Here is an 18407-nt window from a genome sequence, read left to right as displayed (position 1 = left end):
TGACAATAAATATATACAAATATGTCCTCTGTGGAAGCCGTGGCTGTAAAAAGCAAGTCCAATTATCTGCTTCGGCCCGCGGCAGATAATTGGATGGCTTACCTACTGCTCACCTTTTTCTTCAGTTTGGAAGAGGCCTGATTCATTGGTAGGGGTTTTTGTAGTATGGGACAGGACTGCTGAGCATCAGTAAAATAATTAGGGGAGAAGGGGGTAAGTTGAGCCAGTGGGTAAGTTGAACCAACCCCTGTAACCAGGCAACGCCTTATAGTTGTAATCAAGTAACCAGAAATTATGCAAGCTCCGCCCATTTCTCATTGCCTGTGAAAGAGAGATGCTCATTGTGGTCTGGTAAGTACCACTTTTTACAAAAAAACGTTTTTTGCCTGTCAAAGTACATTTTCTAGATGTCAGCTATAACGGCTGTCATGTCAAAAAAAAGTATCCAGGTTTAAACACATATTGTATATGTTGATGTGTTGGCAGCGTATTAAACCATGTGAATCATTAAGCTAAAGATGACTGAATTTTAATGCTAGGCTATTTTTTCTAAAATAGTGGCTATGGGGTAAAGTGAACCATGGGCCTTGGGGTAAGTTGAGCCAGTTTTTCAATGGAGAAATTAATGAAAGCCAAGTTGATAATAAGAGCTCATTGTAGGCTACATTTAAAGTTGAATTTACCCTGTGTTTGATTGGTAAGATATATGAAATTGTATCACCATTTGTATGATTACTTTTCCTTTTAACATGTTAAAAAAAAATCAATCAATTCAATCGAAATTTATATAAAAAATATTTGAAAAACTAAGCTTGTATTTGTATTTTATTGTTTATAGTTACCTTTAAGATTTGTTGTAGGTATGCCCAGGTTTGAAAAGGTATGCGCAGGTTTGAACCGTGGTTCAATTCACCCCCTGACCTGGATCAACTTACTAGACTGGGGCAAGTTGAGCCACAATACTTTTTTTTTAAGAAGTAATATTTTCACTGCCCTTGATCAAATATTAATTATTATCATTGCCATTGATAGGAGACATCCTGAATTATAGGTGTGTGTTTTCATTTTTACTATGTGTCATTTCTCCTTGCTTAGAGGACAGCATAACTAAAAAATGGCTCAACTTACCCCACTCTCCCCTATGTGTAACAGGCAGGGGAAATATTTTAGTATCCTAGGACCAGCAGGCTAAAAGTGTTTCTATCGCTTACATTGCAAAAAGAAGGAAGAAGGAACCCGACAAATATAGATACATAAGTTAGCTAATGTTAGGGGAGCACACGTTGCCTGTGTAACTGAGGACTGAGCTTACAGGTAGTAGCCTACTTTGAACCACTCAGGAACTACAGCTAACACTCTATGTGAAAAATTGGGTGACATTAATCGCCATTTCTTTTCACTCTCATGTTTCCTCACTCTGCAACCAAATACCTTTTGCACCTATTTTTTTTTGCTAGGAACGAACCATTTCATGTAAATAGAGGGGGTGGTTGGGCAATATGAACTATCTGGCTGTTTACTTTATGCCAAAACGAGAAAAGAAAAAAAACGTTAAATGAAAATAATTAATGCTGATAATGTCTTTCGATATATTTCTCCTTCATTAAAAGCTGGCCTTGTGTTGTATTTTTTTTTTAAATCGCTCCCCCCTGCTGGTACCCATAGCCTGGACATACGTTTAATTTTTTTAATGGTGTTTTTTAAATGTGAAACACAGTCGTTGTCGTAACAGTCGTTACAGTGCCACATTTCACTATAATAAACCACCAAGCAATGATAAAGTATGTCCTGCTGCAGAATATTTGAATTTACAGTTTTACTATGAGACTCTTATTAGTTTATATTCAGTGTTGTTGATGTAGTTACAGGTTCCCTCCAGGTGGACGCAGTGTAGGACACGCAGATCAGCAGCTTCGTGAGTGTTTTTCCTGAGAACAAGAAGATAAAAAAAAGCAGCGATGAAGCTGCAGTGTGGTGGAAAAATATAATGTTTACATGTCTGAGTTGTTGTAGTATATTATTTTTGAGTTAAAAAGACTGGGTCCCGCTGTATTACACAGGCTGCTCTACAGCGTCTATTCACAGGCGCGATCCCACTACTGAGCGGCACGGGGGCTTTGGCCTGCTCCGTCTCCGGCCTTGGCCGGTGCACCCCTCCTTAGACGACCTGGTGGTCCCGAGCTCCCCCAGGAGCACCATATCGATACCGAACTTAGTGCGGACACCCGATCGGCATAGTCCGCTGCAGCTCAGATCTCCTGAGCTCAAACGCTTCGCCAGCCTCAGCCTCCCAGTAACTTGGATTACAGGCGCGCGCCACCGCACCCGGCGAGAAACAGTCTCACTCATAGGGTTTTTGAATTGGACAAATGTGACGTCATCAAGCAGCAAACTGGAGTGGCATCTAGTGGCGGGAAATAACACTGCAGCTGCTGAAGAGATGAAGGCTGAGTTTTTTACATTTCCTGATATCGAACTTCTTCTGTTCATTCATATATTAATTTGTATATATTTGTATTTGTCTTAATGTCATTGTAATTATTCTTGCCGCACAACCTTATCAAATAGGTTACAACACATTCAGGTAACGCTCTCTAAAGGTTCTCTGAAAAATGTATATGGTAAAAATGTTCCACATTATGTGAAGTTTATAATGAAGAAATCACATTCAGAGATCCCTTAGGGAAAAAACCTCTGTGAATGTTTATAAGAAGTGTATTCTATATCAGTTTAGCTCCTGTTTCTAAATGACAAAAGCGTCTGCCTGTATCTAAAAAATATCAGGCGTTTATTGATTCATACTGAAATGACAGTAAATGTCATATTGCAGAACAGATGAAGGCATGTAGATCATAATGTAGAGCCCTACTGATGTATTGGTCAGTCCGATAAGACAGTAGGCCTAAAGACATTCGAAGTTTCACATCCGCCCCATCTATTTACAATGTTCAAATGAAGGCTACTGTATGTGTACTGTCCCAAACAATTAATATCTTGCTTGTGTTATTTTAAATGCAATAACAGTATATGATGATGTTGTTATAAGACTAATCAATTATGTTAATCAATAAATAATGACTAGTGTTGGGTTAACATTACTAAGGTGCTATACTGAGTAAGATTCTACATGTCACAGAGCAACATTCATGCTACTGATGAAGAATGATACATAATAACTGAAGTGGATCATTGACAGACAAATGAAAACCACAAGATCACCTAAAGAGTTTATTTTTAGCATCATGACAGTTGTTACTGACCACTAAAATCAAAAGGAAAAGTAGTGGAATGAATCAGGTCAATACAATCATCATGAAATATGACATGTTCTGTAAAAGTGATGCTGATGATAAACGCACTTTCATTTGGCACCTACAGTTATTAACACCCAGGAGCTTGCCGCTTCTTGTATACGTGATAGACAGAAATAAAGAATCTAAAAAGGAATAATGGTGACCTGAGCCCCTTTCTGTAAATGCAACCGAAGAGACAGAGAAGAAGCACAGCAGTGACGAACAAGACATTTATGGAACATTGTTTTTTACAGTTCTTGCTACCAGTGATAGTAAAGCTGTCGATAGGTTGGAAGGGATTTACACGTAGAGGCTTGGAAACATATTTGAATGCAGCTTAACAGACGCTAAAAGCAATACAAAACTGGAATTACGTTTTTTAAAAAGCGGGATATGTTCATTTAGTTTCCTGCTCTGCATGAACGTTGTTCACCCGAGCAATTGTGATCACATGAGCCACTTCACCAAAGCACCTTTTCCAATAGAGCCACTGAGTTTGCACAATGTACACACAGATTACAGAGAACTGAAGCCCCAATAAAGAACAAGATGAAGACAATCAGATGAGAAATGTGTAAACACTTTACAACGAACAAAGTCCCCTAAACATTATGTAAACAATGATAAATGTTAGTCCATTTCAACTTTTGATCTATACAGCGTAGATTACATTTGATCTATTTGATTACAATAGGCTATTGAAGATAAAGAATATTAGTAAATGTTCAGAATACTTAATTTCATGTACATAATATAAAAAGTGACATTGTCATAATTTTTTATGTTTATTTTGTGCAAAATGCTTTAGTAAACTATAATTTGGCATTTATGAAAAACCTTAAAACAATTGTTTAAAAAAAGAAAATCATATATGGATTTACAGAGCCCCTTGGAAATAAAATAAAAACTCCACACAATGTTTGAAGTCGTGCTCAAGCTTCCACTCAAACATTCCTCTCCACCTGTAATACTGTGCAAAAGCGATGTGTTCAGCAAGTGCAAGCAGCTCGGCCAAATCAACCATCTATCAAGTTCTGCATGATTCTAGGTAACACCGGCTGACAATATATCTGAAGCTTCAACCAATGTCGAGTTAAAAATGAAGACATCAGACTATTTCTGAAGGCAGTATGAGCGACTGTGCCTCAAACGGAAGCTGAAAACACCGCTGGTATCCTGCTAAGAGATTTACTGACTTGGCACATGAGTAGCATGAAACACAGAAGATCACTATAACAGTAAAAACATGACATTTTGGTATATAGCCAAGCCTAACATTGATAATCATCATCATATAAGTAAGCAGTTGAATAGTCTACAGGTCAAATTCAACACATTCACTGGTATCCCGGTCATTTTGAGAACTATCCATGTCCAGTTCTTCTGTATTATTATCACTAGTGCCAGGTCTAACTAAACATTTGGCTCTCGGGTTGGAAAGGAACATGCAGCCACCCGGGGGATGATCCAAAATCTAGCAGGTATTTCTTCATGTAGTTTATAATATATTAATTTACTTTGTACCTCATGAATTAAACTGCATTAAAAATTACTTTACACACACTGTCTATGAAACAGTAATCCATGTGAATGAAAAATAATTGGTCAGTAACATATGAAAAAAACATACCTATTGCGTACCTGTAGCTTCACATGCTATTTACTGTATGTTGCCACAAGTCTTATAGATAGGGACAGAGTGTCAATTGAATATGCTGATGTAACTAAAAATACAAGATTTAAGAGTCTAAAAGAAAAGGACACAAAGATTAAATGAGAGCTTAAGGCGGCAATTTTTCTCCAGGAAGAAGCTACAATCTTGCAGAATCGGAGGCGTGTGTGGCCCGCTTGGCTCGGCTCAGCTCAGCTTGTAATCTTTGTCCTCCGGGTCGCTGACGGTGGAGCGACGAGGGGAGGAGGGGGAGTCGGGGGTTACAGGTCGTCATCCCCGATTCCCTCGAAAGCATAGTTGCCATGGAAATCATTGCCGCTGATATCATTTGCCGAGTTTGAGGCGCTGATCCCCCGGAGAGACACAGAGTTCAGCTTGGTCTAAATGGAATAATAAAGGTTTAATTAACACTGGTCTGACATTGATTTATTAGAAACGGTTTAAGGTTCTGGGAATACATTCTCTGCATGTTCTATGCTATACTTCACAACAAAAAAGGTAGAAAATACTCACTGAGAGTTTGACGATTTGTTCCCGGTTCGGGTCAGGGGAGTCCTGCAGATAAAAAAACAACATCATAAACAAATGATCTTGAAATCTACACAAGGTGCAAATTCAAACTCATGGTACGCTATCCCAGTCCTCACCAGTAGAGGGGGAGATTTCACATTTTGCTGGCTCTCTGAACGGTGGATGGAGCCGTTGTGTCGTTTCCTCAGCATCTGGATGGACAGCAGAAGTGAAGAATAAAGATATTAGTGAATGTTTGAATCACAAAGTTTGCTTTCTGTTTACATGTTGTGATTACAGCAGTGCAATCCAATGACCTACAATCTCCACAAAAAAAACAGCAAGTAAAGTAAACTAATTTAACTACCATACAGATGCTAAATCAAATGTTTTTATAATGTTTAATATCATGTCAAATTTAGGAAAGGTGAGTATACATCCTCTGCAAATCTATGTGTACATTAATGTGATCAAATTGAAAATGATGTGGTCATGTTGATTTATAAGGAAACGAGTGCAGTTGAGAAGTACAGTATATTCTAATCCTAACACAAACCTTTTTAATACTGCCGCCTGACTTCTTCACCATTAACTCGTCCACCATAGACTGAAGGCAGATACTCATCATGATAGCCTGAAAACACAAACAAATGTTAATACAATCTAGAAAAATTCAACCAAATTAAAAAGGGACAGTTCACCCAAAATTCAACATACATATTTTTCATATTACCTGTAGAGCTATTTATCAATCTAGATTGTGGCACTCAGATTGTGTGCTTAAATTGCACCAAAAAATAATATAAAAAGCAATTTCTCTTTCCTAAAATGATGAGCATTATTAAATAAAATCCATTTTAAATGAGCTAGATAAGATTATATCTCAGATATTGAGGAAGACGTTATTGTTTACGTCAGTCACAAGCCTCTTGACCATGAGTAGACACAAACTTTATCAGATTTTCTAGTTCCATTATATTGGAGAGAAGTCAAACCGATATCTTCAGCACTCGCAACAAAACAGTTTCAATGAGAAATAGCAGTGTAAAAATACCACATTTTTAACTGTTCCTTCATGTACACAAAATATTTTCTTAAACAGCAACACAAATTCTTTCTGGTCATACTAATCACACCAATGTAATGCTGTACATAAAGTCCCCATTGTCATCCATACAGATGAAATCAAGCAGGGAGTTTAATACAAATACTTGGGTGTAATGATTGACCATCTGCTGTCATGGAAGGATCACATTGAATATCTGTGCAAAAGGACAAAACAAAGAATTTATTTTCTCCACCGTCTTAGGTCTTTTGGGGCGAGCAGAGAAATTCTTCTGTTGTTCTTTACATCTGTGATCTTGTCTATTCTGCAGTGCTGCAATGCTACCTGGTACAAATGTTTGTCAGCAGCTTTAAAATCAAAACTGCTCCACCTGTTAAAAATCTGCTCAAAGATTGTTGGTCAACCCTGTCAGAGACTCTATGACTCAGCCTATCATAACAACCTAGTGAGGCTGTCCAACAACATCATCTCTGACCCAAACCATGTTGTGAACAGTGAATATGAACTGCTACCATCTAATCGGAGATACAGGGTCCCACCATTCAATAAAGTCAGACTGAAGCACTCCTTTGTGCATCAGTCAATCCTCACAGTACTGTAAATGCAGAGCTAAATCCCAGATCAAATGCACGCTGAAGGCTCTTTGAGCAGCTTTTCTCTCACTGATTGTGCCGTTATGTTAAATGTTTGTTGTTTGTGTTTCATGTATTGTGTCTGGATACTTGTCTGTTGATGTTGGACATGGAGCTGCTGTGACGCAAGTCAAATTTCAGACTTGATCTGACAAATAAAGTATTATCGTATCGTACTCTCTGGTTGTTGCCTCCACGTTGACCCCGTCAGTTCGTACCTGCTGACTGGTGATGGTGACCCACTGCAGGCGGTCCTTGCTCATCAGATACTCGAAGGCGAGCTCCAGTTTGACGTCACATTTGGACGAGCTGCAGGGAGTGGTGGTGCCGTTGGCTATCGGGACTTGCTGCAGATTTGAAAAGAAAGATAGAGAGTTGTGACTTGGTGTTTGTGTGGTATCATCATCATCATCATCATCCTCCCGCAAACATATCTATTGAAACACAACTTTTCCTCCTTCAGTATTCAAGTTAGTCTTCTTGAGTTTAAAGTGCATGAAAAGGAAATAAAGAGAATATATTTCTTCCCAGATATTCCACTTGCTATCTTAAGTGGAGGATAGGAATGTGATTCTACTACTAAGAAGTACAAACACAGCTGAATCACATTTTCTATCCTCCATCTCTCGTGTTAAATGCCTTTTTTTAAGATTGTGTCATTACCAATGGCAGTCAGACACATCTTAAGAAGATGCAAGCTAAAGGCTTAACAGGAGCGAAAAGAAAGAAAGAAAGAAATATGAACAACCACAGCATTTTTAAATCCTGAAGGAGCACGTAAAGTTCATAGAGGCATACAGTTTCCCTGGAGACGAGCCCTCATTCCTCATTCATGGAGACTGTTCTTTTTACGGAGAATACTCCCTCCGGGCCAGAAACTAGCTGTATCTCCCATACTGTCCACACACACACAGAAGATAACATATAGAGAAACACACACACGCTAAAACTGCGGTTGTTTTGAAGAGTTTGTTGGAAAGGGCTCATTAAAATGACTGAGAATAAACTCAGGAATCAACCCCCCCCCCCCACTTGACAGCGATCACACGAGCCACGACGGATTTCAAATTTGAAATGTGTTTCCATGATCTCTGAGCAAATGAACTTTGGGAGACTCATAAACGCTTCTGTGATAAATGTAATGACTCTGCTGCTCCAACAGTAATGCAATACAAAAGTGAACTATGTTCCCCATCTCCATGTAAACGAGCTCTCTCTAGCGTCTGTAAATGCTCGTCTTTCACACGCTGGCTGAATTAATGTGTAGAGCTGCATGTAATGCCTTCCTCAGCGATTTACACAAGTGAAAATACATTGGTCAGACTTTAAAGGAACTGTCTGTTCTCAAGACGACTTGTCTGGGTGAAAGCGGAAAAGAAATTCAACACGGATCAACTCTGTGGGGCATTATGGTGTGAATTTGAGCCGTTTGTATTTGGCCATTAGGGATATTTCGATTTATTAGATGCAATCGTAGAGTTAAATGATTCTGTCACTTAGAAACATTATCAATTTAAAAGGGTAATCCAGTGATTCAATAACGCACTCCTGTAAGGGTTAGGGACTCGTTAAAGCCATGTTAAAGTGTGTGTAAGATATGTTCACTTCAAAACCCACAGCACCAGTTTTCAACACTGACTTTGTAGACAACTAATGTAGTTTCAAGTTTCAAGCCCACGCTGAGATAACCCTGAACACATCACAGTTCTTTTCTCAGAATTGAAAAGCCCAGCGGACATTATAAATGTTTTTCTGCGTAGTACTCCCCATGATGAGGGCAATGATCTGAAACATCTGAAATTGGGGAAATGCGTTCATTTTACACCTCATCAGTTTTTCCCAAACAAATGCCTGGCTGTCTAACTAATTAAGTCTCCCGTTTATGAAATGTTTATGAAATAAAAAACACTGTATTGATTAATCACGCTGTCGAACCTGATGGTGTGTAGACCCCTTCAATCAATCACTGTCATCTGCTGAGTCGAGCATGACAGGTCCAGACCTCATCTCTTGTTTACTAATCATTACAGTTACTAGGTGACGCTCTAAAGTAGCCTAATACGTCAAACATAAGACTTCTCATGTGAAACAACTATCTTTTCTTTCCCCCAAAATCTCTAAAGGTTTTATTTGTTGCCGTTAGTAGAGATGTACAGATGTATAAATGGGTAGGTTGTTCCCCTCCTGCAGGCCATCACACTCCCTTCTCTCAATGGACTGTTATCAGTTAGACTGAAGGATGCTGCTCTGTGTGTGTGTGTGTGTGTGCGCGCGTGTGTGTGTGTGTGTGTGTGTGTGTGTGTGTGTGTGTGTGTGTGTGTGTGTGTGGCTGCCGATCGATGCAGCGCTCTCCTTGTGTGGGCTGCGTGTTCGGGTAATTGGACTGATGAAGATGAATGGTGTGGAGGTCAGCACTTTTAGAGAGCCGTAGGAGTAAAAAACGAATGCTTGGCAGGACTAAAGACATTTGTTTCTGCTGCAGTGGTGAGAGGAAGTTTGTAAACAGGGACAGGAGACGCTTGTTGGTTTGAAATGGACTCCAGCCAAAGCTACCAGCTCGTAGTCTCCTAATAACATAACAATTCCCTTATTTCACCGGTTGGGAGATACAGACACGCTTGAAGGTGAATTCCCTCCTCCTCACTGTCACGCACAGACAATGCCACTTACAGAAGACGTGACTCGCCAACACCTCATGCGCGTGACCTTGAAGCTTCCCTCCTTCATCTGTTCGTTGGGCAGCTTGACGTGGAAGTTGAGTTCGTTGTTGCCCGCACTGACGATGACCTGGCAGCCCTTCTCCGGGAAGTCTGTGATGCACGGGTCGAACTTGATATAGCCGTAATATTTGAGAGTCTGGCCTAGATGGATGAACTGAGGGGGAAAAAAAACATACAAAACCATTTTTAGAAGACTAACTTTTCTAAAGAAACCGATTCCCTTGAGAAAATGAGTTCTCTGGATTGGGGTGATTAAACATTCATATCAGGGGAAGAACTATGCCTACTGCATGACAGAATGACTAGACGCATTATTATCATCTACGGTCTAAAGATGTATCCTTGGACGAAGATATTGATGAGTATTAGCTGGACTGAAGTGAGGCAGAACCACGGAGAGGAGCTGCCCTTTGCTTACTTCTTTCTTGGATCCTTTCTCCTGCAGTGATTTCAGCTGCCTGTGCTGATCCTTGTTGACGAGTATCCAGCCTCGCTCAATGTCAGACACTGTCTGGTGAAGCAAAAACAAACAAACTAAAGTTCATATTTCTGTTCAGATGCACTAAACATAGCAGGGTTTCCTTTTGTACACATGGGAGGAACCAAACCCTAATCCTTTCATGTAAACGGTGCAGGTAACACAGAAACATGCTGCAAACACTATTTATGTCTCAATGATTTCGTCTGCTACACTCGGCCCCCAAAAATGCTTAATACAACAGAACAGGTTGCATAAAAACATAATTTTGTAAGAGCCTTTCTGCAGCTGGAAATAAACAAGTGTCTGGTTTACGGACATTATGAAACCTCTTACCTGGGCGTATAGCAAATTCAGGCCGACTCTGTTGTCCATGACGTCAGCGTCGTACGACATGTCCCAGTAGCTGCAGGAAGAAAAGGCACCGTCACGCATTACAAATCTATTTTCTAATTGAAATCAGTAATTACAAAGTGGCAGAGTGAAAATTGCAGATTTGTTAGAGTGACTTAAAGAGTCTGACTCCATGAAATACAATCATATTTGGTTATTTACCACAAGTAATATATAGTAACATATGATTCTGTCTGCACATGTCCTGTGAAAACAATAAATAATAAAACATTTCTTACTTCTTTTTGGTTTAATAAAAAAAGGTCTACTTTCAGCTTTGTCACAATGCATTTTCACATATCTTTTTTATTGTTTACTTACTACTCCTGTAGTGTATCCGAACAATAATAATAATATAATTTAATCTCTGAAGTGAGTGACTTGTAGACTAAATTCAAGTCACTTAATGTCAGTGACACACTATAGCATTTTAAGAGCATTTCATTCAAAGCCTATTTCCTATAGATGTTGAAGGACAGTCGGTCTCCCAGTGAGATTGTATAGAGTTTATAGGGCAGGGGGCTCCTGCTGGCACTTCTATGCATGGAGAGGTGTGAGCAGCGGAGGGCAGCCTGAGTAGAGCGTTCATGGAGAGGGCTTAGAACTGAGAACATGAGTGTAAAAGACCCAAATCTGATCTGAAGAAACATATATTCAGGCTATATTTTGCAATTCAAGATACTTTGGTTTTCGATGCTGTTGCTTATTATATCTTAAACCCTGTAAAGGAAATGTCTTTATTTAACTATCAGTGGTTTCGGACATGCATTTAAAATAATTGTTGTCCAAGTTAGCTGGCTAGAATGTCATCGCACTGATCAATTTAACTTGTGGCAATTGCATGACAAAGGGGCTGTGAGTGGATGGAGAAGTTATTCAAGTGGATGTGAAGCATGCTGACAACATCAGCAATTTAAAGTAGGTCACAAGAGAGAAGGGTTATTAGAGAGGAAGGATCTGGAAAGGGGGGGTGTAGAAGTGGAAGATGTTTTATATTGCTGCTTTAGTTTCAGTTAAGCCCCTGCTGAGAAATAAGGTCTTTATTTTAAATTCCCTTAATGTTCATTAGCCCAACCTCATGCATTATAAATGTACAAGTACATATTACACCTGACCTTAACATTTAAAAAAAGGCCACTACTATTCATATGCCTGCTTTTATTTCATAAATACTTACACATGCGCACAAGTTATGTAAATTCACTGGAAAATTCATTTCAAGCGTGCACTTTTAGCCAAGAAGGGCTTTTTAATTCATTTGGACCTGATCCTCCCCTGGACTTCATACACTGGGGGTCTGTTTTTCCTCCACTTGTTAGTTCTACATTCATTCTTTCCCGGCTGCTCTACACTCTGCACAGAAACTAGGTCAGGAGTAATCAGACTTTCCTTGAGGGCGAAAGAAAGCAAACATCCTGTGTACCTCAGTCAGCGGGAGGCAGGGTGACGAGAGAACAGACACACGAGGAAGTAGAAAAATGTTATGTTGAGGAGGGGAGAAGCCACTAACTTCAGGCTACATTACCATGCAGTGTTTGTGTGGGCGGCCCACCCAGGAACATTTTTCATATCCTGTATTTTGTGTGACACGGAGCTCTTGATGACAGAAGCCCATTTCCAGGCAAAGGAGTGCATTTTCATTTGTAACTGTAAAGCTTTTCCCAAAACAAATAAATGAACCATAAAAAAAAACAAGGAGGGGATTTTACTGTAAAACCTAAGAAACGGTTGTTTGAATACACCATGTCTGCTCTGCTGGTGGTTAGTTTAATACTGAAATGTAAAGAATGAGTCATGTTTCATACCACTTGGGATGCTTTGTGTGTGAAACAAAACAGTTCTCAAGTCTTGATGGCGCCACCCACCCTCCTTGTAGCCACCTTCAAATCTATTTTCCACACTGAACAGTCCTCATGAAAGAAATACTTTTTACATTGTTTAATGTTTGTTAAGAGACTATATCAGATGTTGAACTTGGTGGTGGTTGAATTTCATGGGAATTTTTGAGGCTGTTAATTTCTCATCACTCTTTCAAGCTAGCTCTATGTCGAGTCGTCAAACATATCTGATATGTTTTAGGCTGTTAAAGATCATTGAAGAAACATTTAAATATAATGGGAGTAAATTAGTCAACTGATAAAAGGATGACAAATAAAGAAGCTATAAGCTGAACGATATTAGCCAAAAGATAAATTATCATGACTAAATGTAAGTACAAACCCATTTTTACATCAGTAAGTGACATTTATTATCCATTAACTTTCCATTTGTCCTGTTTTTTTTTCTCCAGTTTACTGATACTTGGCAGATAGCTTTTTGTTTGTTGGTTTAAACTTCTGGTTATTGTAGGCTATTGTCAGTTTACAGACAGTAATTGAAGATTGCAATGAGAGTACACTTAGATTGCAATTAAGATGACCAAGTATGTTTATCGTCAACTACTTTGCTGCAGTAACAGCAGATTTAAGCCTGACTTTGCAAATGCACCACCTTTCTTTTCATGCTGACTATTATCCTTGGCAAAATAAATGGTAAACTCCAGTCTCTTCTGCAAATTAGCTGCCACTTTGTAGAAGATGGTGACTCTAGATAAGCTTCCCGTGGCGGTTGCTCTGAGACATTAGGAACGAGTGCCTCACTGCAGATAAGGACTGAAATAAGAAACACCCAGAATTAAAATAGAGCCTTACTGGTTGACTGATTCAAAGTACACCAAGTAAGCAGATGTGGTAATGTGCTGCTTACCAAAACAGAAATATCTGCCCTGCTTCTTTTCAGGATTAGATAAATAACACATGGGGACAATGAAGCAGTGCTATAATTACAGGACAGTGCTTTGGGAAGCAGGTGGTGGGTACCTTTTCCGTAGGAGTATGTGAAACTCAGAGCTCCGCAAGCTGGTAATGGATACATAGGGCAGCTCAAACTCCTGCAGCTTCCGCACAACTGAGAGGGAACAAAACAGGAAGAAAGAAAGAAAGAAAGAGAGTAAGGAAGTGCAGCTCCAAGGACATTCTGATAATGATGGTAACAACAAACAACGAGGGATTGGAGAACTCCATCTGGATAGGTCCCAGAGGGAAACAAACTTAGTGTGCAAGTGTGTGTTTGAGTATTCAAAAAACAAAGTAACAGGCTGTGTGTGTGTGTGTGTGTGTGTGTGTGTGTGTGTGTGTGTGTGTGTGTGTGTGTGTGTGTGTGTGTGTGTGTTTGTTTGTCCCTAATCTGCAGCTGTTTCAGTGCGGCCTGTTCCCTGAGGAGAGTGAAGGAGATCTCAGGTATTTTCTAATGCTGCTCCTGTGTGTTCAGGCATCAATAAATGTGCAAAACACCACACATCTGATGACTAAACAGCACTTTCATTTGGCATTAGGGTGTAAAAGTCTGTTTACTCCTTTATGGGCAGAGATGTTGTGTACAGGAACAGAAACATATGCTGGTTGGTTTGATGTTGGATATCTCTGTAGGAATAAAAAACAGATACAAACTGAATGCTTAAAATGTTTTTGGAACATTGGCAGGCGGACTAAATCGTCAAAACAACCCTAAAAATGCAGATAAGAAGAGCGGCACTGCAATTTCTGACCGCATGCTGGTTCTTCTTGACATGTCTACGCAGATTTTACAGCACACATTGATTTGCCCACAGATGTCTGGAGAATGAATGCCTGTCGGAGAGGAATTGAATTATTCTCGCCATCCTGTTATGTCAACACACCCACTGGCAGTTTTGTTTGATCCGCAGCCTGCTGTTCCGGATTTATTCTGGTAGTCGCGTCGTATTCAACACATGGGTCTTCGTTTTTTTTATACCACTCAAGAGTTTCGGATTTATACTGTGCCAAGACTATACAACATGCCTGCAATATTTACAGATTCCTCCAAGTTCACCTGGCACCATTTCTCAGCCTGCAATGGGAGAGATTTGACCTGACAGGGTTGTGATGAAATGGAATAAAAAGGGATTGGAAAGTGAAATATTTTGAAGTGGAAAGCTTTGTGCCCGTGCTACTGTGATGTTGCTTTTGACAACAAATGCAGATGTTAGTAGTGTGATTTGCATTCACACAGTTAAAAACAAGTGCATACCAACACATTATGTCAGCAGCTTCTGAATGCTGGAATGAAGAGTTAGGGGGGTGTAATTCAATTGGCACAGAAGATGACATGATAGAAAGTGACTCGAGACCACAAAGGGTGCTTGAAGATGTTAAGTATTCTTCACCTTTCTAGCTGGGACACTGGCAGAAAAAGAGCAAAGTTTAACTAAGTCCGGAAGTGAGGAACAAGTTAAAAATAATGGTAACACGTGGCCAGCTGGACTGCATTGCCAAAAACAAGATGCTTCAGATGTTGTATAAAATGGGCATTTAAAGAGTACGCAAATACAGGTGGGTGTCATACAACCAAATAGTATTTTTTTTTCATCAACCCATTTGAGCCTCCCTAAGTTGTTTGGTTTTTGATTCCGTTGCTGTAGCATTGAAGTTACCCAAAGGCATTAATAAAGTATCTAACTATCTATTTTTTCTGTCCGCCTCTATGTTTGTATGCAATACTTACATTATTAATGGCACAAGACCGTGGTAGCACACGTTTTGGTGGAAATAAATCAAGGATAACATTTGGTTCTTACACTTTAATGTTTGTATTGCAAACAACTGTGAGAACTTTGCTAAAATTGTAGAACCCTCGTACAGTATTTTTGTAAAAATGACTTAATTTAGTAGAAGTTAGTCTGCAAACACTGCACACAGCCTGGTAAGCTCTCACTGAGCTTCTGAAGAGGTCATAAATAAATGATGTATTCAAGTAAGAGATAGAGAAGGAACTCCGATACAGGAAGCCACTCTGGGCAAAGCCGCTTCCTTTTTAATTAAGCTACAGTTTAAATCCAAACTGTGAGACGGATAAACGGAGCTGCTGGATTGTTGCCAGAGCTAAATCTTAACGTCTTATTTTGAAGAATTTAGAAAGAAAAAACACTAACATCAACAGCATGACAATACAGCACATCATTCCCTTTGGTTAACCAATAAGTTGTTTTTTAGTTCAACCTAATACATGTAATAGCTTTTTATTCTATGTCCTAGTTCCTGTTTCTCTGTAAGAATACTACGGTGTGTTTGGTGAGTCCTTGGTTCGGCTGATAAGGTAGTTAAAACCTTCATTATTTACCAAATCTTGTTTATCAAAGCACATTTAGTTTACTTTGATAAGCAAGATTTGGTTTCCAGCTGTAGTGTGCCAAAAAGAAAAGAAAACCTGAAGCCCTTGAGATGCCTTTTCAGTCATTTGTGAAAATACATTCCAGGGTGACTCTAAATAATCAGCGGATGATTTCCTTGAAACCTTTGTTGAGACTTACATGTTAACCCTCCATCCACACCCTCACGGACGAGGAAGAGACTGAAGTAACCAACAAGGTCATCTGGAAGGTCGAGCTTGGTTGCAACAGCCTGCAGAAACATACCACAGAGAGGGAAGAGAGAGAATTAAAACATGAAGGCGAACGTTTTTTGAAGACAGATGGGATTTAAGCTCAGTGATATTCAGTAGATAAAAAACTGAAATAAAACACAATCATACTTTGCCATTTAAAAAAATAAATCAAGCAAGTCCTTTTTATGCTTTGACCCCTTTTTCAACTTCTGCAGTTCAACCGCAAAAAGCTAAATGTTGCAAAATAAAAAAGTGAAACTGTTTCATGACAACACACAGTGCAACCAAGTGACATCTCTGGTTATAAAACACACACTGACAACCATTGAGAGACTCTACAGAAGTGTGTTAAGAGCCATGCTGTGGTAAACAGATGTAAACTGTGGTTCACTTTCACTTTAAAAACAAACTAGATTTACAGCCAAGAGCAGAAAGAGGACATCCTGATAAAACAGCAGCTTGTTTACTGTGCCTGCTGTTCTGTGTGTGTTTATTTTGGTCAATAAAGAGCAGAGTTGAAGAGGAAGTACAAAAAGGTTGGTTATCACTACCTGACCTTAAAAAAAGAAGAAATGTAAGGAATTGGAACTGGTGTCTGCTTCTCTTTTGTTTGTACACCCTTACTTAGTGTTGTGAATTTTGATGAGTTTGTCTGTGAGCACTGTTACAAACAGCAGAGATCAAACTGCAAAGGTAGATAACACAGTGTTTAAAGCCTCGCAGGAAGTTCCCTTATCAAGATGTCATCACAAAATAATATCGTAAACATTATTATGGTATCTCTATGGACTAAAGACGATTATTTACTATATATACACGTTCCTCTTTTATACAAAAGGGACGGTTGAGATGTTTTGAAGAGGTATTTATCCATATTAGTCAGAGCCTTACCTACAGTAGATGTCGGTTGGCTAGCCCCTAGTTTTGGGAAACAAACTGATCCCTCTTTCAACTTTTTATTTTATTTGTTTTATTATTTTTTCCTTATAGCATTGTGAAGCCATTTTAAAGTGTGCTATATAAATGAAATGTATTATTTATTTAATTATTATTTCAGTACAGCAGCAAACATCGGGTTTTCCCAATGGTGCTTGGTTGATTTGGCCAGAGCTTAAATAGTATCTTCCCTACTCGTAGCAAAGGGCTGTCGGTCTAGAATTTAGAGCTGTAAAATAATGAAAGATACTGTAAACTTAGACACATTTGACTTACAGTAGGTTGGCTTTCTATTTAGCTGATGTCACCATGCACAGCAGTACATTGCTTCACTTCTGTGCAGTATTTCCTTTTTACCTCTCCGAACTTAGGCATGCTGACTCTTATTAAATGTAGATGATTCAATAGCTAAAGATAGCTACCGACCGTATACAATTACACCTCAAGACACCTGAACTATCCCTTTAAAAAGGGGTTCATCTGATTATAGAACTGGATAGAAACATTGGGCCATGTTGCACTTTGGCCGCACCTTTAAACACACTTGTTTTCTTATTAATTTTCAATCTCTACAAATTATAAACCGTGTGGAGTGCTGGCTGAAAACAGTTTTCTTAAACAGACACTCAGACACTCACATCCAGGACGTCCTCCGTCTGATCTGAGGTCAGAATGTTGACTGTGACCTTCTGACCGTTGGAGAGGCAGATGTCTAGAGCGACTTCTTCTGTGGGAATCTGCTGCGTCTCCTGTGGGAACCGCACAAAACAAACAGGCTTTCCTTCAGCTTCACGGGTCATCCAAGTGTTTTCATTCCTATCGGTCGACAACAAAATCACACTGAGTCGGAAGAAATACGGGCTGTTCAAAGACGAGACCATTTTCCAGTGGAGATAAAAACCAACGAGATGATCTGCCCAGTCAATCGTTTTCCTAGAGAAAAGTTAATTCAATCGTAAAACAGGAATATTAAAGTTTGATTTCAGTCAGACAACAAAATATGACACAATACACAAAAACACAAAATAAGAGATGGTCTACCGGTACTCAAACTTTTTTGGTAAAGGTCCACTTGTGAATTTTATACAAGGTTAATGGTCCGGATCAATTCCACTATAGTCCCCCCCCCCCCCCCCCCCACCCCCGGAGCGGAGCAACCAAACTGAAATTAAGAAGCAGTTTTGGCGCGCTATGCATGGGGCCCCCTTGAGGGGGTTTCCCGACATGTCGTTGCAGTACATTCAAGGGTGTTTCATGTTGTTGTT

The 18407-nt window shown here is 39.4% G+C and overlaps 2 protein-coding genes and 1 long non-coding RNA gene across 3 annotated transcripts in view; 1 reads left to right on the top strand and 2 right to left on the bottom strand.

The window, feature by feature from the left end:
- Positions 1-1864, bottom strand: part of batf (basic leucine zipper transcription factor, ATF-like) — a 12326-nt gene extending 10462 nt beyond the window's left edge. The window contains exon 1 of the mRNA XM_079642445.1: positions 114-1864. The gene's annotated coding sequence lies outside the window, so the exon portion shown is untranslated. The remainder of the gene's footprint in view (positions 1-113) is intronic.
- LOC307014499 overlaps positions 1-5040 on the top strand; it is a 7378-nt gene extending 2338 nt beyond the window's left edge. The window contains exon 2 of the long non-coding RNA XR_013801238.1: positions 1863-5040. This is a non-coding gene — a long non-coding RNA (uncharacterized lncRNA). The remainder of the gene's footprint in view (positions 1-1862) is intronic.
- snx17 (sorting nexin 17) overlaps positions 3216-18407 on the bottom strand; it is a 26788-nt gene continuing 11596 nt past the window's right edge. The window contains exons 5-15 of the mRNA XM_079642441.1: positions 17781-17891; positions 16133-16223; positions 13623-13710; positions 10708-10777; positions 10312-10404; positions 9844-10047; positions 7392-7520; positions 6032-6109; positions 5613-5687; positions 5479-5520; positions 3216-5345 (exon numbers count right to left, since the gene is read on the bottom strand). Coding sequence (XP_079498567.1) covers positions 5226-5345; positions 5479-5520; positions 5613-5687; positions 6032-6109; positions 7392-7520; positions 9844-10047; positions 10312-10404; positions 10708-10777; positions 13623-13710; positions 16133-16223; positions 17781-17891 — 1101 coding nt within the window. The 3' untranslated portion in view covers positions 3216-5225. The remainder of the gene's footprint in view (positions 5346-5478; positions 5521-5612; positions 5688-6031; positions 6110-7391; positions 7521-9843; positions 10048-10311; positions 10405-10707; positions 10778-13622; positions 13711-16132; positions 16224-17780; positions 17892-18407) is intronic.

Source organism: Notothenia rossii (genome assembly GCF_949606895.1).
Source record: "Notothenia rossii genome assembly, chromosome: 8".
Classification (NCBI taxonomy): domain Eukaryota; kingdom Metazoa; phylum Chordata; class Actinopteri; order Perciformes; family Nototheniidae; genus Notothenia; species Notothenia rossii.
The sequence above is the reverse complement of the archived record's forward strand: the minus strand, read 5'-3'. Positions and strand labels throughout refer to the sequence as shown.